Here is a 25,049-nt window from a genome sequence, read left to right as displayed (position 1 = left end):
AGTCGCTACTATAGACTATGATATCATCTAAGTAGGCCGAGGCATAACTCCGGTGAGGTTTTAGCACGAGATCCATTAACCTCTGGAATGTGGCGGGAGCCCCATGTAGCCCAAAGGGGAGTACCACGTACTGAAAAAGCCCATCAGGGGTAACAAAAGCGGTCTTCTCTTTAGCCCTGTCAGTCAGGGGTACCTGCCAATACCCTTTCGTCAGGTCAAGGGTGGAGAAGAACCTAGCCTGTCCAAGTCGTTCTATCAACTCGTCAACCCTGGGCATGGGATAGGAATCAAATTTGGACACCTCGTTCAACTTCCTAAAATCATTGCAGAACCGTAGGGAACCATCAGGTTTGGGAATCAACACAATAGGACTCGACCAGTCACTTTTAGACTCCTCGATAACCCCCAGGTCTAACATCTGCCTGACTTCTTCGGATATGGCAAGCCGGCGCGCTTCAGGGACCCGGTAAGGTTTTTGGTGTACCCGGATGTGGGGTTCGGTTATGATGTCATGCTTGATGACTGAAGTACGTCCCGGTAACTTAGAGAACACATCCATATTTCGGAGCACAAACTCCTTCGCTTCCTGAATCTGGGCCCTGGAGAGGGACTCCGAGATCCGTACTTCAGGCACCTTGGCATTGGGTACACCTACCTCCGGTGTCCCCTTCTTGGAGACAGACGCCTTCTCTATTCCCATGGCCATCAGGGACTCTCTTTCCCTCCATGGCTTTAGGAGGTTCACGTGGTATATCTGTTCGGGCTTCCTCCTCCCCGGCTGAGATACCCTGTAGGTTACCTTCCCCACTCTCTCCATGACCTCATATGGCCCTTGCCATTTGGCCAAGAACTTGCTCTCCACGGTGGGCACCAGAACTAGCACTCTGTCGCCTGGGTTAAAGGTCCTGAGTCTAGCTGACCTATTGTAGACCCTAGACTGGGCCTCTTGTGCCCTTGTCATGTGCTCCTTTACAAGGGGCATTACCGCCGCTATGCGGTCCTGCATAAGGGAGACGTGTTCTATCACACTACGGTGGGGGGTTCTCTCCTGCTCCCAGGTCTCCTTGGCTACATCCAAAAGCCCACGTGGGGAACGGCCATATAACAGCTCAAAGGGTGAGAAACCCGTGGAGGACTGGGGAACTTCACGTATGGCAAACATCAAATAGGGCAACAAACAATCCCAGTCCTTCCCATCTTTGCTGACCACCCTCTTAAGCATCCCCTTCAAGGTCTTATTAAACCTCTCGACCAGGCCATCTGTCTGAGGATGATACACAGAGGTGCGGAGCTGTTTTACCTGTAGTAACTTGCACATCTCCTTCATTACCCTAGACATGAATGGGGTACCCTGGTCAGTCAAGATTTCCTTGGGGAGGCCTGTGCGTGAGAACACCTGGAACAGCTCCCTAGCAATATTTTTGGAGGAGGTGTTCCTTAATGGAATCGCCTCGGGATACCGCGTAGCGTAGTCCAGGATAACTAGGATGTATTGGTGCCCCCTGGAGGATTTGACTATGGGGCCAACCAGATCCATTGCAATCCGTTCAAAGGGCACTTCTATGATCGGTAGCGGGACCAAAGGACTCCTGAAGTGGGAGACCGGGGCAGTAAGTTGACACTCAGGGCAGGAGCTACAATACCGGTTTACCTCCTCCCACACCCCGGGCCAGAAAAATCTCTGCAGGATCCTTTCTCTGGTCTTCTCAGCACCTAAGTGCCCTCCCAGCACATGTTTGTGTGCCAACTCTAGCACCAGCCTACGGTGAGATTGGGGTACTACAAGTTGCTCAACCTCTTCACCCCGTATCTGGTCGACCCTGTACAACAGTTCCCCAATAATCACCATTCGGGGGTATATTTTATCAGCCCCTGGTATTTGGAGTACCCCATTTATCACCTTAACATTCTCCCGTGCTTTAACCAAGGTAGGGTCCTGTAGCTGTGCAGCCCCAAAATTTTCACGGGAAATCTCAAGGTCCAGCATGTCGGCCACCTCCTCGTGGCCCTCGACCTCACCAGCTAGGACCTCTAGGGGAGAGAATTCATCACATGGGGTCACCCCTACTGCTGGTGTGGGTACATCGGCCTCAAAGGGTTCAGGGGCCAAGGCCGGACATACCTGATGTCCATTATCTGCAACAGCACCTGAGGTGGGTCTTCGTCTCCAGAGGTCCCAAAACACCGGTAAGTCTCTGCCGATAATAGCCTCATGAAACAGGGTCCCCACCACCCCCACTTCATGGGTAACAGTACCACAAGGGGTATGTAGGTTGATGACAGCAGTGGGATAATCGCGAGTGTCCCCATGTATACACAACACTCCCACTCTCCGCCCACTGTATAGTCCAGGATCAACCAAAGTTCCCCGCACCAGGGTGACCAGACTCCCTGAGTCTAGCAAGGCTTCCACTGTGTGACCACCGATTGTGACCATGCATACTTGGGGTTCTGCATCCGTGACTGACTCAGCCGCCAGAACTGGCCGGGCAAACAGTGACACTCGCCGGGTCTGGTTGCAGTCCATTGGCTCCACTGACAGTGGACAGTTGGCAGCAATATGGCCCATTTCATGGCACCGCCAGCACTGGATGCGGCCATGACCTCTGTCACGAGCCTCACTGGGTTTCTGGGTATCCACGCCCCCCAATGAACCCCCTCCCAACCTGACATGTCTCCCCTTTTCCGCAGTAGCAGTCTTACCAGCTGGTTTGGTGACCCTGTCACTGGCACTGCTTCGTGTCGGAGAGGTAAGTAGCAGGTCCTCCGTAGCCCAATACCTCTCTACTAGGGACACCAGCTCCTCAGCTTTTGTGGGACCGGCCTGTCCAACCCACCGCTGGAGCCGAGAGGGCAGAGAACGGGTGAATTTGTCGAGGACCACTCTCTCTACCATCTGTGCGGGGGTGCAGTCCTCTGGTTGTAACCACTTCCGGACAAGATGGATCAGGTCATGCATTTGGGAGCGTGGGGGTAATTTTTCTGAGTAAGCCCACTGGTGGACCCGGCTGGAGCGAACTTGAACGGTGACCCCAAGACGAGCCAGAATCTCCGCCTTTAGCTGGGCGTACTCACGGGCCTCCGTTTCACTCAGGTCGTAGTAAGCCTTCTGCGACTCGCCGGTCAGGAACGGTGCCAGGACATCTGCCCACTGCTCAGCCGGTAACTCCTCTCGCTCAGCTACTTGCTCGAACACTGTGAGATACGCCTCCACGTCGTCGGTCGCCGCCATTTTTTGTAAAGCCTTTTGTACTGCAGCCCGTGCGGAACACTGGACAACCGGGTACCCTTGTAGACCAGTATGGGACCCCTCAGTAGTCGACGCTTGCGGTACTGCCATAATGCCAGAAAACTTCTCCATCATCAGCTGGAACATGGCTCGGGACTCCTCCTGCTGTTGCTGGAGCATGGCTTGCTGCAGCTGTCGATTAGCCTGGGACTCTTCCTGCTGCTGCAGCCGAGTAGCTCTGGCCTCCTCCTGCTGCTGCTGCCGATTAGCTCTGGCCTCCTCTTGCAGGTATTTAATAAAGTCCTCCATCTTGGCTTTATCCTGCACTTTGCCTGCTGCTTTCACCCAGGCCATGCAATGTTGCAGGATGTAGCAAGCCTTTCAGGTGTGTGTCTTTTTGAACTGCCCGCTATCCGAAGCACCATATGTGGAGATTTGGCCCAGTAGAGACCGTGGTAGCGGGGTGCTGGGATGCAGTTCAAGACAGGGACACCAGGGTACAGTCCAAACAGGTCTCGCCTGCGTTTATTGCAGCAAAATAAAACCAGCCTTTACATTCAGGTATTTGAATAAACAAAAGAAAACCTACCCGTCAGGGTGCTAACTATACAAATAGTCCACTAGCTCACACTAAACAAAGATCACGTGGCTGCTCCAGACACACAGGTCAGAGCTGTGTCCTCTCAGCCTCCTTCCACAGAGAGACAACCCACTCAACTCTGCTGAGTGATTTTATGCAGGCTAATTAGGCTGTTCCCATCACCTGTGTCCAAGGTGCTGGACAAACCCACCTCAGCACTAAGGCCTTGCATAGAAGCAAAACCTAGGGGAAACATACCGCCCATCCACAGTTAACCCCTTCAGTGTCTCACACTTGCTAAAAACTTTATTTTAGTAATATGTAAATGAACTGCAGAGGCTACTGGGGCGTGTACTATCCTGGCCCGAGACAGGAATAGCTAAGGCTCCTTCATGCCCAGTAGCCTCTGCAGATAATTCACATATTACTAAAATAAAGTTTTTAACAAGTTAGGTTAGGTTCCAGGATTATGAAATTACAGATTATAGTAGAGGCAGAAGGAGGAATCTACCATCAGATCTACTTTTGATAGTAGATTCCTCATGGTAGGTTTCCTTTAAGCTCCATCCATTGTGTAGCAGCAGTCTAGGCAATCTCAAAGCAAAGCTCCCCCTCACTTCAATGAGAAAGGTGTCTGCAGGGAGCCTGGGTGGCTTCTACTATCATAGGAAACTTCTTTAAACATAGTAAATTTGGCTCTTATTTAGTCTTTCCAGTTCACCTTGTCCTGACCTGGGGAGAAAACCAGGAACAGAACATTCCTAGATCTGCAATCTCAAATCCATGCTTATAAAAGACACATATTTTACTGAAAATATTAGACCAATTCATCTAATAAATTTCTGGTCCAAGGTTCATCTATCAAACCTCAAGTGCATCTGTTCAGTGTTGTGTCCACACAATAAAGAATCTGGCACAGAATAAGACAGGGATAATAATTCATGGACATAAGCAAAGTTAAAAAAACACAACCTGTGTAAAAGTAATGTGCACAAGTGAAGGGCCATGAATAATAACAATATAATAATTCCTGTATTTATATAGCGCACACAGATTACGCAGCGCTGCACAGAGCTTGCCAAATCGGTCCCTGTACCCTATGAGGCTCACAATCTAATCAACCTACCAGTATGTTTTGGGGTGTGGGAGGAAACCAGAGGACCCGGAGGAAACCCACACATACACAGAGAGAACATACAAACTCTTTGCAGATGTTGGGACTTGAACCCAGGTCCCCAGCACTGCAAGGCTGTAATGCTAACCACTGAGCCACCATGCCGCCCTATGTATTGTGCCATAGCTCTGCAGGCTATAGTTTTGGTCGAAAGAGTTTTTCAATTTTATAGCCAAGATGTGCAACTTTTTTGGTTGTGACTCTATTTCTGGAATTTAAAGGGATTGTTCATGGATATAAAAAACTCTTTGGTTGTCTTCCAAGAATAAAATAATACAACTTTCTTATGTACTTTAATTTTGAATATTGCATTGCTGACCCAATTAAGAACCTTAATAATAGCCCCATATGCTACACTTGTTCTGACAAATATTGACGTAAAAAAAATTTGTTAGCTCACTCAGCCCCTTTCACTGTTTTAGCATAATCCATGATCAGAGACATAACTCTAATATCTGATAAATTCTAAGATCAATCATGATAAAGGGTAAAATTTATCAAGCGCTATTGAATCGTTGAAGCAAAGCTTGATGTCATCTCCGTCCCCAAGGTTGCACCCTATATATACCAAGATGCTCCCGCTTTTTTGGGGGGGTGGGGGATTTATATATAGTAAACCTAGCTCTAGTGTTCATTAAGTGATTTGGCATTCCTGCTACTTTAGTGCTGTCTGCAGACTCTCTGTGATTCTTTGTTTAGATGTATGAGCACTGATAAATAGGAGGGGTTACTACAGTGGAGTTAGGATTCATTATGCTCCCCCATCCCCAGAGTGAGGACGGACAGTGAAAAGAGAGAGACAGTGGGTGACTCCATGAGGACGGCCTAGAGAAGTGAGATGGGGAGGAAGTTGTGTATATGTGCAGAGGGAAACATGGCAGAACAGGGAAAAGCTAAAAATGTATATGTACAGCTACATATACATGCAGAGACCTGTCTAATGGAACAGGTTTATTGAAAAGTGGCCATTCCCTTCAAGGTTTATGCTTTACAACAACGTCCCCCTACACCAACACCCAAAGATAATTTCATAACGTTGAGAAATTGAATCACATGGTATACTACAAATGGCATCACTTACATACGCCAATTCACATTTACCTGCAATTCATTCACAATAAAAGTGACCCCAGTACATCAGTGTGACCACGTTCTAAAACCTCATAATTTTCGGTATAGTATTTTTAGTGTGATCCTATGACATGTACTAGTAAGTGAAATTCAGTCTTACTTAATGCAGGATGTCCAAAAACAAACCATAAAAAGCAAATTAGATAGAGGTCACGCTCCAAAGCACATGACTCCCAGTGTGTGGGAGGGGGAGGGAGGCATGGGAAGCCGAGAGGGTAGAGAAAGAAGTATTCATGCATAGAAGCTGACCCATACAGTGTCTGTATGATTACGGGTTAAGTCATATATATGTGGTCAGGAGGTTCTGCATTAATAGAAGGGGTACCCAAATGGGTATGATGTATGGGCATATGGACAGAAGTTGTCCTTACAGGATAGTTATGTGTAACATAAAAATTTAATTTTAAAAACTCCATACTCAAAGGCCTCACATAATGGCATTACCAGCAGTAGGTCTAATGATCAGTAGATAAGGGATTACCAATGCTGTTAGTTCATGTTATTAGACTCAAAGTAGACCCAAGACTTGGATCTATCTTGTTTTAAATGTGTGTCCCCTATACCTTGGATGGCTGAACAGTTTCAGATCGGCGGAGGTCCAACACCCAGCACCCCAAGTAATCAGCTACCATGACAAGTACCGCACCAGTACCTTGGCCCCAGGACACCATGGTTATTCATCACAAGGCCCATGTACAGCTAAGCCCTATTCAAGTGAATGGATTTGCTGCAGTCTCTTCATTTCACCAATCCAAGAAAAAAACCCTTATAAATCCACTTTTAATTACCAATCACAAATGCGGAAATTCTGTATTAATTCTGTAAATTCTGTATTATTTAAGGACACTACAGGTGCTAGATGCCTTACTTTACATCCTCCAACTTTTTCGTGATTACTGATCCAACTGTAGAAATGGCAGCTGAGGCCTTCTGCCCGGCATGGGACAAAGTTTCAGAGGTCCTCCTGTACCTAAAAGGTAGAAAATAATAAAAATTAAAAATATGTTTACAACCACGAACAAGGATGAGGACACTGCATAGATGTGCTTGACCTTGAGTTCACACATTGCGATTCAATGGCCCCTTTAAAGGCAACTCAAACTCAACGAGGATTAGCTTGGACCGATCGAGGTGCATGAAACTGGGCCAAGCCCCTCCCTGTTGCGTTCAAATTGAGTTTCAATTGTGTGAATGCAGCCTGAGGCGTAATCAGTACTTATTTTAACAATTCTTTGCACAAAAGGGAGGAGCTTAGCGGAAAAGGGGCAGAGCTTAAAAAGCGATACCTTGCGTCGAGAATTTCTTTTTGGTTGGGCAACACCCAAATATCTTATTTGTCCACGTGCGGCACAACCTTTGCATCCCAGACTATTCTATCCTGCAGAACACGTTCTTGCTGCAGCAGGTTTTGTAAAAATTCGGCATTGTTTTGGATTATTGTACTTGAATCATTACCGTACTACCAATTAGTAGTACAAAACAAAAATTTTTTTTTATAAATAATGGTTTCCATACAGTGTTCTTATATTCAGCTTCTCTTTGTTGGGAAATAAATCTTGTGTACTTTAATATAACTGCAGGGGACATGACACAGATAGGAGAAGAGTGAGGTTTCCCAGCCCTGGGCTCATAAGAGTAATGAACCGGGCACATGTGACGCTGTAATAACACAAGCTCATTAACCAATTACTGCCGTCACACAACACTGATGAGACAGCCAGGCTGGAAACTAAGCAGAATGATCTGATGAATCAAACCACAAGTCAAATTAAATCCCCTGCAGTGTATGGAAAAGACAAACCACACACTACACGTGATACTGGGTTGCAGGTTCTTGCAGCAAGTGGATACAAATTATAGCAAAGTCCCTGAGTGATCTTGTCTGATCTTTTGAGAATGGAAGATGTAAAAATACATAAAATCCACAAATACACAAAAAATAGCCCACACCAACAAAACATCCCCTAACCCATGCTATCAGTAGTCCTAACCCAATTCTCCCAAACCGGGCATGTTATAAAGCAAAAAATACTGTAGAAAAGGATCAAATGCTGAGAAAATCTATTTTCAGATAAAAAAATATTATTCTCTGAGAAAGGTAAAAAAAAATACATACAAGTGTATATACAGGCGGTCCCCTACTTAAGAACACTCGACTTACATACGACCCATAGTTACAAACGGACCACTGGATATTGGTAATTTATTGTACTTTATTCCTAGGCTACAATAAACAGCTGTAACAGTTATCACAGGTGTCTGTAATGAAGCTTTATTGTTACTCCTGGTTCTTATGACAATCCTACATTTTTAAAATCCAGTTGTCACAGAGACCAAAAAAGTTCTGGCTGGGATTACAATGATAAAATATACAGTTCCGACTTACATACAAATTCAACTTAAGAATAGTGATGAGCGAGTATACTCGTCCGAGCTTGATGCTCGGTCGAGTATTAGCATACTCGGACCGGCTCGTTGCTCGGACGAGTATTTGCCCTGCTCGATAACGAGCATTTAATTAAAAAAATAGAAGTGAAGAACAGTAAAAAAACACAATTAAAACATTTAATTTAATCGATTAATTGAAGAAAACAGTGAAATAACAGTGCAGAATAGATTGCAGATGTTCGGGAACATCTGCGATCTGTCCCGGAGACACGCGTGCAGAACGGTGTTCTCCGCAATAGTATTTGAAGAACAATATGTGTGAAGAACAACTTGCAGATGTTTCCAAACATCTGCAATTTGTTCTCTACACATATTGTTCTTCAAATACTATTGTGGAGAACACCGTTCTGCACGCGTGTCTCCGGAACAGATCGCAGATGTTCCCGAACATCTGCAATCTATTCTGCACTGTGTTATTTCACAGTGCTCGGTCAATTTGTAATTTTGCTGAAAAATGCTCGGGTCTCCCATTGATTTCAATGGGGCTCGTTACTCGAAACGAGCACTCGAGCATTTTAGTGCTCGCTCATCTCTACTTAAGAACAAACCTACAGACCCTATCTTGTATGTAACCCGGGGACTGCCTGTATACACACACGTGTTTCAGAGACTCCATTACAGATTATGTTAAAGGAAACCTAAAATCCATCATGATAAACCAAGGACACTTACTCATTGATCCTGTGACTAAAATTAACTTTTACAATTATGCTATTGAGAAAGAAGTGTTCTGGGGCGTTTTTAGAGCCACTGCATGCTACAGATTCACAGGCTGCTACACTCTCCTCCCCTCCTGCTCCCTTATCATCACCCCCTCCCTCATTGCAGCAAAGAGAAGAAGTGCTCCTGCACAGTGTAACAGCCTGTGAATATGCAGCACTTTCTCTAGTAATACCCCCAGGAGCCCTTCAGTCTCATAAGCATAATTTCAAAAGTTGGAATTGGTATTGGAGAATGTGTCCCTCCTGCCTGCTTTAAATCTGCAGTTTCAGGACCTTTGGAGGACCTTCAATGGTCCTGAATTAGCTGTTGTGCACATGTGTATTAAGAGCAGGAACAGATGTACAAGGATTTCACGGCTGCATTCACACGACAGTCAGGGGACGTATGTACGTCCCCCATAGAAGGTAATGGGTGCATGGAGCGATACGGTGCTGCAAGATAGGACATGTCCTATGATTATAGAAAGACAGGAAAGTTGTAAGATGCAACAAAAATAACAAAGTCTGTGCAAACTAAACATACACATTGGTAGAGGCCACATCCTGAAATCCTTTAGAAATATTTTGCTTCAGCTCTGCCAATGGGGTTACTCCAAGTTTCCTCTTGATATCTGCTAGATGTCGCTCCTTTGCAGCCAGAACTTGGTTGAGTGTTTGGATCTCGTCTTCTATCTGAAGCAAGAAATAAAATGTTACAACGCATCATAAAACAGATTATTACACATGATAATACTAATACCCCATTACAGGTTAGGAAATGGGTAAAAAATTTAAAAGCAATGATCCCCATTTTCCACTTAAAGGGTTTGTCAACTTTCATCAAATAATTAATAATTCTTGTGTAATGATCAAAACATATCAATTTGCCATGGTTATCTAGATCTCTGCTTGCTGTCATTCAACATTGTTTACTTCTTGTGCATAAAAACAAGTCCCGGATCATGTGATGTCACACAGCTGCACCGCTCTTTTATTCCTCATCATGTGATGTCACACACTTGTTATATTTTAGTCATGTGATGTCACACAGGTGCTCGGCTCTTATATTCCTGATTATGTGATGTCACACAGGTGCTCGGCTCTTATATTCCTGATTATGTGATGTCACACAGGTGCTCGGCTCTTATTTTCCTGATCATTTGATGTCACACAGGTGCACGGCTCATTATATTCCTAATCATGTGATGTCACACAAGGGCACGGCTCATAATAACACACAGCTCTGTTTACTCTGTAATACATACTAGCCGTGCACCTGTGTGACATCACATGACCACGGATAGAACAAACACAGGATCTGTGTGACATTACATGATTTTGGACCAGTTTCTATCCTCAGGAAGTAAAAAAAATAAAGCAGCGTAAAAATTTTACAACTTTTCATTACACAAACAATAGAATTAATTTGCAGAAAGTGGACAACCCCTTGAGGATTGGGCTCACCACTGTATTTGTACGCTTTGTTTTATGTAAATAAAGTTAATAGTATATTCACACCACAGTTGTTCAGGCCCGTCACCTACTGTAAGTAAATGGGCAAATGGAAAATAATATGGATCAAACTCTTTGGCAGACTCCTGGTCCTGAAAACATCTTCCTGGCAAAAGCTAAAAGCTTGCAGCTAACTCATTAGAGGGGTTTTCCAAGATTTTGACATCAATGACTTTTTGCTTCTCTGGTTGGTGGGGATGGCTTGACAAGCAGCACCCTCTCCAATTATGTGTTAGCAGGAGCCGTGGCTCCAGGAGTAGGCCGGTGTACAGAACTAGAGGTATGCAGCACTTTACGCTACCTAGTGGCTGTGTTGGGTTATTACAGCTCAGCTACCATTCAAGTAGAACACTGTGGGCTCCTGATACCCCTAGGTTTTACCTTCTCAAGCTCTTTTCGTAAATTTTCCTGTTCCTCCTCTGATAAGGTGTCTGTTACTGTAGCAGCTGCATCTTCTCCCTCTGGTACAGGTTCCGGTTTTAAAAGATCTATTCAAATAAATGTAAAAGACAATTCGTAAACTGAAATAATAATGTAGCAAATTTATCATAGTACGTTGGTAGGTTATTACTATAAGAGGCTAATAATTCATATATGTGTTTTATTGGACATAACAATATGATAAAATACATCAAAGCCAAGCATGATAAACCAGGGACACTTACTCGTTTGGACCTTAGGTAATCTTCTGGGGAGGGCATTACAAGAGCCCCCCCCCCCCCCCCGTCCCTGCTTCTTCAGCACCTCCCCTTCCCCTGCCTGCTGAAATTTCACATAGTGGAAATGACCCTGTACAGTGTGACGGCCCGTGAAGCTGCAGCACATTGGGGCTCTGATAATACCCCCAGAGCCCTGCAGGCTGTAAAAGTTGATTTTTGGAGGAAGGAGACCATGGATAATAAATATAAGAAGATCACCACAGTCCCAGTGCTTGGATCTGTGAGTAAGTGTCCCTGGTTTATTATGCTGGATTTTGTTCATAGATTTCCTTTAATATACACAGATTGATCGATGTATTTATGAATAATATGAACCTATTATTTGTATACTATAAAATCAAAGCAATTCTACTTCAATTTACAACCCATCAGTACATAATTAAAACAATTGTTTAGTTAAAAAAAAAGTCCCAAACTAGATCTACAATGAAGTCATAACTTGCCTTACATTACTAATACATAAACATAAGAAAGCATTCAGTAATGGCAGCGCAGTCTACCCAACCATAAACCAATGGCATCTGGACACCAGAAACACATTCATGAATTATACATCCCCATAGGCTGCAAATTGATAATGAATTCCTGGAAGGAAACCCCAGGCTGAATATTCCATTTAGTGTGAATATTTTAGAAATTTCCATTGATGCGCATGATTATCTAGAAATTATGCAATATATTTTGGGAGTTACAGGGGACGTCCGGTGACAGGCCTGAATTAGTAAATGCAGACTCATCTCTAATCTTCCTTGAACAGGTTTTCTATGTAAACCATTAACCAACCATGTTACAACTGGGGACACAATTAAGAAATGCAAATGCAATGACCCAGAATGATCTCACGAGAAGCAATGTTTGATTCAAGAAAATAACAGTTATAAAATATATATATATTATCAATCTATACAGTAACCTAATTACTATAAACAACACACAATCAAATCTGGCTTTAAATATTAATAAAATTCTGAAAAGGTCAAGTGATCAAAGGTCAGAAATTTTCAAAGAATCGCCATATGTGCTTCTGAACCCTCCCATATAATAATTCAAAGTAAATGATCAATCAACATTTCCAATATACAGTATTTTATATAATATACACTGAAACTAGGATAACAATAAATATAATGATCATGAAAACTTTTAAGATTTTAGATTACATAGTGATGGGGTAGATGGGGGGGGGGTATTTCTCTGGATTTCATCCCCATTATTATTTTTTTGTATTCTAATACAGATTACAGAATAGGATTTCCAATTCTGATAAAAAATAGAACTCTTTTAAGAAAATCTTACAGAAATTCTAAAGATCCTTCCACTTGGCAGAGGTCACTGCCCTTAACCTTAAACTGCCCACCGTTCCTGGTAGTATCATAGTAATCAAAGATAAAGAATGACATTGTTACCCGAGCCAAAGCGAGTTGGTGAATCCGGAGGAGTGCTACTTAACCGAGGTGAAAGGAAAAGATAATTCCTATTAACGCCGCAGTCAAAATTGAAAGGTGACTTGTAGTCATCTTGTAGGTCAAAATCTTTAGAATCCATTAGAGCCGATTGTCCTAGAGGATCATTATGTCCAAGTCAAGATGATAACTCTCTCCTTCGTCTCTTCTCTTCCGCTGTTTCAAAAATAGAATTTTTTTTCCTGTGTCTATTGAACAAGGCCACAATGCTTTCTGTGCTTTGGCTGAAGATCCATCCCGGGTCACATGACCGCAGCACCCAGCTATTTAATCAGTGACTTCCCTGAGCCGTCCTGCCTAGACAGGGTTCGGCTTAGTCGGTCAAAAGGTAAAAAAAATCTACACTAATTGTCTTGGCATTCCTGGCACAGCGGAAAAAAAAACCCATAAAAAAAAAAAGTTTCTCCTTTACTTCGCAGATGAAATGTCAGGTCTCATCTTTCCCCAGAGGAAAACCAGAGCGGAGATTTAATTTAATAAAAAAAATATCAGCTGCTCTCGCATGCAAAACCAGGACCTTTGTTAATCTTCTAGGGCACAAACAGATTACTGGCCAATATTATTTGGTGCGCACCATCTGTGCTCTAACGGTCAGGCGGACCCTGTATGTGCTCCAAATACTAGAACCCTTCATACAGATACAAAGCGTCTCCAGCAAGGACATGCAGCGGATGCCCCCGGAGCACAAAGTGCTTTTCAATCAATGCATTACTTAATGCATCCTGGCCTGCAAACCTCAGAGCCTTGGGATTTATCCGTCTCTTATGCCGGGGCACAATGCTCAGTGGTGTTAGGTGACAGCCATTAGCCGCTGACCTGATTTTCCAGGCCACTTGGAGGAGCTGCAGCCCAGGCTATAATCGCTGTACACAATAGTAATGGATAACACATGGAGACCCGTGCTAACACGTGGATGTGGTTTCAATAACCTTTTAGCACATTAATAACTACCATTATCACATTAACACTTGTTTTTGCTTCTGGAACATAAAATATTCTTGTCAGACAGCATTTTCCTTTCCTGTAGGCACCTGCGATTGTCTACCAAGTTTCAAACCCTTCAGCTTTGCTTATAGATAATATCAAAGCTTTGATTTTATAAAATTCACGATTTCCCACAAACTAAAGTTAGGCCCTATCCACAGGTTAGGGCCTAACTTGCTTATCAATGGGGGTCTCAGTGCCGAGACCCCCACAGATCGCGAAAACTAGATCACAAAAACCTCTCGTCGCTCTGTCAGACTAATGGAGCAGACGGCCGCACATGACCGTTTTGCTCCATTAATCTCTATGAAGTTGAAGGAGATCAGTGAGCGCAGCACTCGGCAATTTCTGTCAGCTTCATAGAGATTAATGGAGCAGGACGGTCATGCGCGGCCATCTCTAATAGTCTGGTGGAGCGGCGAGGACCCCTCATTTTCACGATCTGTGGGGGTCTCAACACTGAGACCCCCACTGATCAGCAAGTTAGGCCCTATCCCGTGGATAGGGTGTAACTTTAGTTCGTGGGGACTTGTTCGTGGGGGTTGTCTGTAAGTTCTTTAGTCATCCTTAAAGGGGTTTCCCTTTAAGGATGACTAAAGAACTTACAGACAACCCCTAGTTACAGAAGGACCTCTCGACCTACAGTGACCCCTGGTGAGGTACTCTGGATGCTTTAATTTAGGCCTGTAATCAACTGTAAGGTGTCTGTAATGAAGCTTTATTGATAATCCTTGATCCCATGACAGCTAAAAATAATGAAAATCCAATAGTCACAGGGACAAAAAAAAAATTTGTCCAGAGCTACAATTAGAAAATATACCTGTTCCAACTTACATACAAATTTAACTTTAGAACAAACCAGGGCCGGCGCCAGCACTGGGCAAATACCTGGGTAAGTGCCGTGGGCCAAGACCTGCTGGGGGGGCCCACATAGGGTGAGGGGGGCTTTATATAAAATAACCATGAGGGGGCTGTTTTTGGGATGTTTACTAGGGAATATTTAAGGCTACAGTTTATCTTCTGAATTTTTAATGCCGCCAAGTGAGTTCAATGCAAAAGGGCCCACTGAGACTCTGCCGCCCAGGGGCCTACGGAAACGTGGAGCCGACCCTGAAACAAACCTAAAGAATCTACCCTGTACATAACCCGGGCACTGCCTGTACAGTGTAACCTTTTGATTACTAGTAATTTGGTCTGTAAGCATTCGGCAAGACCAGCTTGGATTTAACAAGAATTGTAACTTTGGTCTAAAAGCAAAATTTCAAAATCCAATCATCATGTGAGTCCTCCCCACCCTAAGCTGTGCTGTACCTCCCTCTCCCTCTCTCACAAAATTGTATAACAACAATTAGAAGAAGAAATAATGGGACTACATGTACCACACATGACTAAATATTTTTTGGGTGTGGAATGAATTGTCTGCGTTTCCAAGATTTCCTATGGGATAACTTGCTTTCATATAAGAGCAGTTTGGATTGTGAGCACAAATTCTGCTTGTAATCAAAGGTATTCAGTCATTGTGGAACCACTTTGGCTTCTTTTACTAGTTTTGAGATGTTTTAATCTCGGTTGAAACATATTTGACTCATGCAAACAAGTCCTAAAGTGGGTTGTAAAACATGACTTCTTTCTTTTAAAAAGAACATGGTTTGTGCCGGTATTGTAAGCTCCATTTATCTGCATGTAGTGGAGTTGCAATACCGGTTCAGACCATGGTACAGTGTGGGGTTGTTTTTGGAAGAAAGCAGCCATGTTTTTCAACATCCAAACCCCCCCCTGTCACCAGATTTTACCTAATTATTAGCCCCCTCGGGTAGAATATGAAATGTCCTTTCTAGAATTTCCTCCTTCATGTAAACTCTCACCTATTTAGCTATACCAAAATATTGTCCAAAATGATGTGAAAATTAGCAGAGAAGAGTCATATTTAATCAATAGAATTGGCGAAACATATGCCCCTCAAAGGGGGAACAAGTATAAAACAGTTTCATTAGATACATAGCCACCTACTGTATCAATTACAGGAAGTCCCCGGGTTACACACAAGATGGGTATGTGTAGGTTTGTTCTTAAGTTGAGTTTGTATGCAAGTCGGAACCGTATACTTTATGATTGTAACCCCAGTCAAAAATGTTTTGGTCTCTGTGACAATTGGATTGTCATAAGAACCAAGATTAACAATAAATCTTAATTACAGGCACCATTGATAACTGTTACAGCTGTTTATTGTAGTCTAGGACTAAAGTACAGTAAATTACCAAAATCCAGAGGTCCATTTGTAACTAGGGGTCGTATGTAAGTCAGGTGTTCTTAATTAGGGGACTGCCTGTATTATCAAGATACGAGTCAAGTTTGGAAGCTGCAGGGAGAGTGTCACTTGAGACGCCCTTATATTTGGATCTATAGGATCACACAAGAAACCTATAGAAACAAGCCATATTTCATGGTGGCAAAATATTTTTCAAGTGTGAACAGGGTTTTTATCTGTCTTGCAGCTTTCCTCATAGGAAACAATCAGTTCAGCGCTTCCCAGTTGTAATCTTGTTTTTTTTTACTGCAGACCCTATGCAACACTGGGGATTCAGGAAGGTTCTTAACTTCCTAAACTGTCAAATAGGAAGGAACTAGTAAGCCTAACACTGCAAACTGTCATCTTCAAGGATGTAAAGACCAGATATTGTATCACTGTGTGGATGCACATCCATGATCTATAGGAAGTATTCCATACCCTGAGAAGTATCCAAATCTATACATTATAATGCAGACAGTCTTTCATAAGAAGTAGAGAGTTTTTGCTTGATGCTATTGTGTTGATCCCCAGAGATCAGGTCGCCTGATCTTTCTCACTGTCTCAGAGGGTTGTTAAAAAGAAGACAACTGGGAAGAATCGGGAGACTGACCCACAACCATCAAGCCTGGTTTATTCTTTATTAAGTATTCTCAACTCTGCAAATCAAAACCAGACCACAGCAGGGAGCAATAAACCCCCCATAGTGGAGCTATGCAAAACTTACACAATTTATTTCATCAAGAAAAGGGTGGGGATCAATAGTTAGCAGTATTTCTGACTGACGACACAGGATTTAGGTGTAGTTTGTTACCATAGAGACACATAGGGGCACATTTACTAAGGTTCCGATTTGCCCTAAATTGCACAGGGGTTTTTGGCGCAAGCGATCTGATTTTGGCGCATCGGTGCAGGCTTTCATGCAACACAAATCGGGGGTGTGGCTGTCGGACAACCCGACTGATTCCGACAAACCACGGAATTTAACTTTCAAAATTGTGTTGCAAGCCAAGCACTTACATGCACTGGGAAGAAGAAGGTGAATCCGGCTGACCTGGGCGGGGAAGCGGGATCATCATGAATCGCGGCAGAGTTCATCCTCGTTGGACAGTCCGGATCAGGGATTGTGCAGGGCCCAGGTAAGTAAATGTGCTCCATAGACTAGTAGAGGAACTTTGGAAGCAAACCGGTTATTGAATTTTAATTTCTGCTGTAGGTCAGGGAAGTAAGAGCTATGTTTACAGAGACTTTGCCAAATAAGGCTGCCTTGCAGGCATGTGGAGGCTTACAGCCATTGATGCTCCATTATGGGATTCTGGGAAATTAGCAAATACGTTTTCCAGGATGGCAAAATAATTCTGTTCCTTTTGGCTATATACTAATTTGGCTTAAATCCTGCACAATTTCTGAAAAAGTCATGCTTGATGTAATGGGGCTGCCTTACAAGGTAGCTGAGAAGCATTGATTTCCTAATACCATTCTGGAAAATGTATTTGCATATTTCCCAGAATTTCTAGTGTAGAGAGCGGTTGTGCCGCGATGCAAAGCTTCATGTTTTTATACTACATTGAGTTCTACTAAAGTCTAGAATTTGGGGGAATTTCTAGTGTTACTTGCTTTGTTAATAGTTAAGTTTACTTTGACTTTATCTGCAAAGTTATTCCCTTTCCAGCAAACAGGAATCTAATGATAATGATAAAAGAGCATTGTTCCATTCCTTGTTTCCTTATGTACATACCGGCACACCTATAAAAGGGACACCTCACCGAGTCCTTTGGAAAAGTTGGGGGGGGGGGGGGAGTGTCAAAATTCAAGGCAATGTAAACTGGTAGTCGGGCTACCCACTTGTAGAACCTTATGGTGTCCATATTATTCCCTACAAGAAACACTAATGCAATAGCACTTCACAGCTGTTACCACTATAGAACCTTTTTGTTGGGAAATACTTCATCGAAATTTACTAATATTAAGTACTTAATGACAGCCGGATTCCATTTACGGTAAACAAAACGATACATAAGCCCATAGACTTTTCCCAGAACGACCACAAGTCTGAGGACCAAACTCATTACATAAATAAAGATTATAGGGGTATTCCCATGAAGACAAGTTTCTTATATGTACTCAGGATAACAAAATAACACATTCTCTAATTCACTGTTATTACCAAAAACGCAGCATTTCACAGATACAACAATACCAATATAGGTATATAGGACAAGAGTCACCCAATAGTCATAGACCAGAAACTATGACACAACTTGGAATAAAATAATAATATCAATCTTTATTAACACAAATTATAGCAATCAAGACAAATTATTAAAAACTACAATAAAAATTCCACAAAAGCACAAAGAAATGTGGTGGTGGTCCTAAGTAAATCAATATATATACATCTCCAATATCATGTCCAAATAGACATGACCAAGATTATGCAAATTCATATTACCCACCCGGCCGTGACATCATACAAGATTTCAGGAGAAAGACTTGGTGGTGGTCAAGTCTTTCTCCTGAAATCTTGTATGATGTCAGACATCCAGACAGCTTGATAAATCTGCCCCAATGTTTCTGCTTAAAGAGAGGCCCCGCCCACACCCTGGGATTTTACAATGAGCAGCCGAAGGAGTGATAGGATCTAAAACAGCAGTAAAACTGAGTAAAATTGTAAAGTAAGGTTTAAAATGATTTATTGTGTTAGCATAACTAGGGGATTAAATTGTGAGAATTTGCTTTCATGGGAAAACCCCTTTAACTACTATTACTACATCACCTGGAGTTAGAAACAGAGAACTTCCAAATGAACTTGGGCTACCAATATATCCATCTTGTAGCTTTTAGATATCAATAACCTTGGAACACATTTTTTAATTATTATATAGCACTTATTTTGGTGTAAAAGAAAAAAGAAATATTCCAATAGGTATTACAAATTACTTAACCCCTTAAAGGCTTGGCCCTTTTTTGTTTTTTAATTTCCATTTTTCACACCCCACCTTCAAAAATCTATAACTTTTGTATTTTTCCATGTAAAGAGCTCTGTGAGGGCTTGTTTTCTGTGTAACACTGTATGCACTTCACATTGATGGTAATTAATATTCCATGCCATGTACTGGGAAGCGGGGAAAAAATTCCAAATGCAGTGAAAATGGTGAATTGCACAGTTTTCTTGTGGGTTTGGTTTTTACGGCTTTCACTGTGCGCACGTCTACTTTATTCTTTGGGTTGGTGCGATCACGGGGATAACAAATTTGTAAAGGTTTTATAATGTTTTCAATTTACAAAAATTAAAACCTCCTATACAAATTTTTTTTTTTTTATTTTGCCATCTTCGGGCACTACTAACTGTTCCATACTTTGATGTACAGAGCTGTGGGTGGTGTATTTTTTTTGATGATGTTTTCAAAGCTTCTATTTTTAGGACTGAATGAACTTTTGATCACTTTTTATTGAATTTTAGATGTTTTTTAAAATTGCAAAAAAGTGGCATTTTTGACTTTGGGCGCTATTTTCCGTTACGGGGTTAAACGCAGTAAAAAACGTTTATATATTTTCATAGATCGGCATTTTCGGAAGCGCCGATACCTAATGTGTTTATGATTTTTACTGTTTATTTATATCAGTTCTAGGGAAAGGGGGTGATTTTAATTTTTCTTTTTTTTTTTTTTTTTTTTTACTTTTTTTAATTTTTCTATCTTTAGACCCCCTAGGGCAGTGATGGCGAACCTTTTGGAGACAGAGTGCCCAAATTACAACCAAAATCCACTTATTTTCCCGGGAAGTGCCAACATGGCATTTTAAGCAGTAACTTATTGCTACTTGTTCTTACACATCTTTCAATTGTATCGGCCCCCTGAGGCCACCAATACAGTTTAAAGAAGGAGGGCAAATACAGACTCTCATTGCAGCTTTTCTCCAGGGTCTCTCTGTAGAGGAAAAATGGTTGGTCCAGCAGGAGGACATCCAAAGATATTGCAGTTCATTTCAACACCTTCTCACTTATCCCACATTTCCTAACAGCCAATAAAGTGTTGCTTTAAAATAGCGCTGAGAGCAGCTTCTCTTAAGTTGCCTGGGACTTGGTGGATTTGGTCCTATTTGGTGAACTCTGTCCTGGGGTGATGGTCTGAGTGCCCACAGAAATGGCTCCGAGTGCCACCTCTGGCACCCGTGCCATAGGTTCGCCACCACTGCCCTACGGTATTTTAACACTAGGTTGTCTGATCGATCCTACCATATACTGCCATACAGTCTGTATAAATTTTTCAATGTTTTCTAGATCTCTGTTTTCTGTAATTCTATAGAAAGTTTAATTGTTTACTTCCCGTGGATAACCACACTGGTCCTGTGCTATTACACGGGTGCACGTTAATATCATCAATATCAATATAACGGTGCACCTATATGATATCACATGACCAGTGACTGCTTTTTATCCACAGGAAGAAAACAATGAAGCATCCTATAGAAGGGCAGCAAGCAGAGATCTATAAAACAGTAAGGAATTGATAAAGTATATTGGAAAATTTCATTACACAATGGGGCTCATTTACTTACCCGGTCCAGTCGCGATCCCGCGGCGCGTTGTCCGACGTGGATTCGGGTTCTGCCGGGATTAACTAAGGACGTGCACCCGATATCCACTAGGTGTCGCTGCTGCGCCGAGGTCCGCCGGAGTTCACCTTCTTCTTCCCGGTGCATGTAAGTGCTTGATCTTGCGACAAATTTAGTTTTTTAAATTCCGCAATTTTTCCGAATCCGTCGGGTTGTCCGACAACCACGCCCCTCGATTTCTGTTGCCCAAAATTCGATCACTTGCGGCAGAATTCGTCGCAAAACTGAAAATGTGTTTATTGTCAAGAGAGGTAAAAGGCAACAGAGGGATCAGTCCAAGGAATAAAATTTTATACTGAATGGGACGAAAGACACAGCAATGACAAAACACAAAGACTGTAGAAGGTAAACTATGCACAACTGGTGTCCATAGCCTCATAAAAAAGTGATCTAGTGATGTATGAATAAAGTAAAGTTAAGATGGATTTGTTACTATTATGTCATTATGTAAAATAAGCCTCTTTCACAGCAAATGTGTCTATAAATAAGGCTGGAAAATTGCAGGATGTGTCTGGTAGCACAGCAGGATCTGGGCAGCACCAGGAGGGTGTTTAGCTAATCTCTATATAAAAGTCTTATTTGTTCCTAATAGTTACCTGTGTTTGTTCAGCGAGCGATCTCAGAGTCCATGCATTAGCTCACAGCAGCGTGAAGTGCACTACACTGAGTGGTCACACAGCAGCTGGGATAAAGATCTAGGTTGGGCCTGCTGGGCAGGAAAGCTTCAAACACCTTGTCCCATTCGGTGCACCACCAACATAAATGTGGCATTCCTGTAAAATCCAAGAGAGATGATGCACCCAGAGACAATGCAGAGAGCAGTGTTTAAAGACCAACCCAATTTGATGAGTGCTGAGAAGGATTCATGACCACCAACCACAAGGTTCCAAAGGAGTAGCTACAAATATGAGTTATTCATATATTATTTAAAAAAAAATGTACATTTATGTTACTTATTCAAGTTATTATTGCCTTGGGAAACTTGATGTTGTCTGTAGGTAGAGAGGGGTCACATATGTCATAACCACATTGAGGATACCAATAAGATTTTAATAAAAGTCAACATTAAAAGCAGGGGCGTAACTGCAGCGGGAGCAGCCATAGTAGCTGCTATGGGGCCTGCAGTGTCAGGAGGCCCGGCATCCAACCTGACACACTAAAGAATAAAGGTTGTGCACCGTTATATACACATTGGGGGACATTTACTTAAAGTGTCGGTGTCTGCATTGGCTTTGTTACCGACCTGCTCTCGGAAAGAAGACACACATTTAATATTGTAGAGCTGTGCAGAGACATTTCTGTCCCCGAGACAATTTTCTGTCCCTGGGACCAAAATCTGTCCCGACCACCAGAAATATGTCCAACAGTCCCTGCTAGACCAGTTTTCTTTTGGTCTACTTTCCGCCAGTTTACAGCGCCCAAAAATGGCTGTGACACATATTAATTCTGTCTGAGTTTCCACTCCGCCAAAGCCACGCCCCTTTTCGGAGAAGAGTCGGAGCAGACGGAAATTGTGAATTAGACTCACCGGTAATTCGGTTTCCATCTAGTCCTCCATGACGGCCCACTAGGAGGATGACCCTTGACCTCTGTAGGGACAGGAAGCAGAGAGGTTAAAAGCCTCCCCCCCACATCCTCCCGCCAGTGTTTACCAAATAACTACACCGGTGGAAGATACAACATATTTTTATTCTGTCTTGTTTGAATCACATACAGAATTTTCAACAAAGTGAAAGAAACATGGGAGGGAAAAATATATAGGCCGTCATGGAGGACTAGATGGAAACCGAATTACCGGTGAGTCTAATTCACAATTTCCATAACGTCCCCCATGACGGCCCACTAGGAGATCTACAAAATTAGTAGAGTTAGGGTGGGACCACAGCCTGGAGAACCTTCTGACCGAAGGCGAGATCCTGTGAGTTGGGTAAGTCCAGCCGATAGTGTTTTGCAAAGGTGGATGAAGAAACCCAGGTGGCAGCTCTGCAGATTTGTTCAAGAGAAGCGCCCCTCTTCTCTGCCCAGGAGGCGGATATGGCTCTGGTGGAATGGGCTTTAAGGTTAGGAGGAACTTCTTTCCCTTGTTCTGTGTAACAAGAGGCTATGGCAGTCTTTAACCATCTGGCGATCGTGGTTTTGGATGCCTTTACCCCTTTGTTCTTCCCCTGAAACTGAACAAAGAGATTGTGATCTTTGCGCCAGGGTTTTGTAGCTTTTAAGTACTCTAAGACCGAGCGCCTTACATCCAGGGAATGCCACTCCAATTCCTTGCTTGAAGAAGGATTCCCGTAGAATGATGGAAGAATTATTTCTTGATTCTTGTGAAACCTAGACGCCACTTTTGGAACAAAGCTTGGATCCAGAGTCAGAGTTATCCTGTCAGGGAGAATACACATATAGGGTTCTCTAATAGAAATGGCTTGGAGTTCCCCCAGCCTTCTAGCTGAAGTCACAGCTACTAATAAGGAAGTCTTTAAAGTTAAGTTTTTTATACTAGCGTCCTTTAAAGGCTCAAAGGGAGGTCTGGAGAGAGCATCCAGAACCAGGGAGAGATCCCAGGAGGGAACCCGTTTCAGAATCTGAGGCCTAATTCTATTTGCAGCAGCAATAAATCTTTTGACCCACCTGTGGTCCGCCAGGGGATGGTCGAAGAATGAGCTCAGAGCCGAAATTTGGACTTTCAGAGTGCTAGTAGAAAGACCAATTTCTAGTCCTTTTTGCAGGAAGTCTAGTACCTGTAAAATATTTGGGTTAGACTGAGAGGGGGGATTAGCCCCACAAAAGGTCACAAACTTTTTCCATATCTTATGATATATGGCGAAAGTAACCTTTTTTCTACTTGCCTTCAAAGTAGTTATTACAGCCCGAGAGAGACCTTGGGACCTTAGGAACTCGAACTCAGGATCCAAGCCGCCAGACGGAGTCTTCCTGGATCGGGATGGAAAATCGGACCTTGGTATAGAAGGTCCTTCTGAATCGGTAGAATAAAAGGTTGCTGGACAGATAAGGACCTCAACAGTGGGTACCAGCTTCTTTTTGGCCAGTTTGGGCAGATCAGAATCACCCTTGACCGGTCGAGCAAGATTTTTCTGAGTACTCTCGCAATTAGGGGAATTGGGGGAAAGGCATACATGAGACTTCCGCTCCAACGATGGCTGAACGCGTCCAAGTGGTCTCTGGACTCGCCGGCTTCCAGAGAGAAATATTGTTGGCATTTTGAATTCTCCCTCGTGGCAAATAGGTCTATTTGGGGCATGCCCCAGACGCTGGTTAGATGTAGGAAGATCTCCTGGTTGAGACACCATTCGTTCGGTAGGATTTCTCTCCTGCTGAGATAATCCGCTTCTCTGTTTAGGGATCCCTTCAAATGAGTGGCTGAGATGGAAAGGATGTTTTCTTCTGCCCACTGGAAGATGGTACGAGCCAGACTCGATAATACTGGGGATCTTGTACCCCCTTGTCTCCTTAAATAGGACACTGTCGAGACGTTGTCCGAGAGAATGTGGATATGATGATTCCTCAGATAGGCTGTGTTCGATCTTAGCGCTTCCCAGACCGCTCTTAACTCCCTGTAGTTTGAGCTGTTTCTTGCCTGGGCTAGAGTCCAGGACCCTTGCTCGTAGTGGGAAGGAAGGATTGCTCCCCAGCCTGAGCTGCTTGCGTCCGTCACTATGGTGATGGTTGGGAGGTGGTGCCAACATACCCCTTTCTCTAGGTTCCTTAATTCCGTCCACCACAGCAGGTCCCTCTTTACAAAGGAAGGAATCCGGATCTTCTTGTCTAGACCTGAAGACTTCCTGTTCCAGAAAGTTAGGATCCAATTCTGAAGGATCCGAGTATGGCTCTGACTCCAGGCGACCGCAGGTAGGCAAGCTGTGAGGAGCCCCAGGATCTTCATCGCCTGTCTGACTGGTACAGAGTCCTTCCGTCTGAATGAACGAATCTGATGCTTTATGTTGGATATTTTCTCCTGAGGAAGAAAAGACATTTGGTGAGTTGAGTCTAGAATGATCCCTAGAAAGGTCTTTCGAGTGGAGGGTACTAAACTTGATTTTTTCAGGTTGATTAACCACCCCAACTCTGTTAAAATTCTTAGGGAAGACTTAGGTTTTGTTTGTCTTTCCCTATAATTAGCAAGTCGTCTAGGTAAGGGATGATTGATATGCCTTGTAGTCTTAAAAAGGCTACCACCTCCACCATGATC

General features: G+C 43.1%; 1 protein-coding gene across 3 annotated transcripts in view; it reads right to left on the bottom strand.

Annotated features, from left to right (window-relative positions):
* The window catches only part of TPD52 (tumor protein D52), a 73,375-nt gene that overhangs the window by 7,397 nt on the left and 40,929 nt on the right, over positions 1-25,049 (bottom strand). The window contains exons 1-4 of one of the 3 annotated variants that reach the window (XM_072151652.1): positions 12,901-13,477; positions 11,157-11,263; positions 9,808-9,956; positions 6,983-7,084 (exon numbers count right to left, since the gene is read on the bottom strand). In XM_072151652.1, coding sequence (XP_072007753.1) covers positions 6,983-7,084; positions 9,808-9,956; positions 11,157-11,263; positions 12,901-13,039 — 497 coding nt within the window. In that variant the 5' untranslated portion in view covers positions 13,040-13,477. Of the gene's footprint in view, positions 1-6,982; positions 7,085-9,807; positions 9,957-11,156; positions 11,264-12,900; positions 13,478-25,049 lie in introns of those variants that run through there. The other 2 variants (XM_072151653.1, XM_072151654.1) reach the window with 2 other exon arrangements.

This window comes from Engystomops pustulosus, chromosome 5 (assembly GCF_040894005.1).
Source record: "Engystomops pustulosus chromosome 5, aEngPut4.maternal, whole genome shotgun sequence".
In the NCBI taxonomy this organism is placed as follows: domain Eukaryota; kingdom Metazoa; phylum Chordata; class Amphibia; order Anura; family Leptodactylidae; genus Engystomops; species Engystomops pustulosus.
This window is presented reverse-complemented; position numbering and strand designations above follow the sequence as displayed.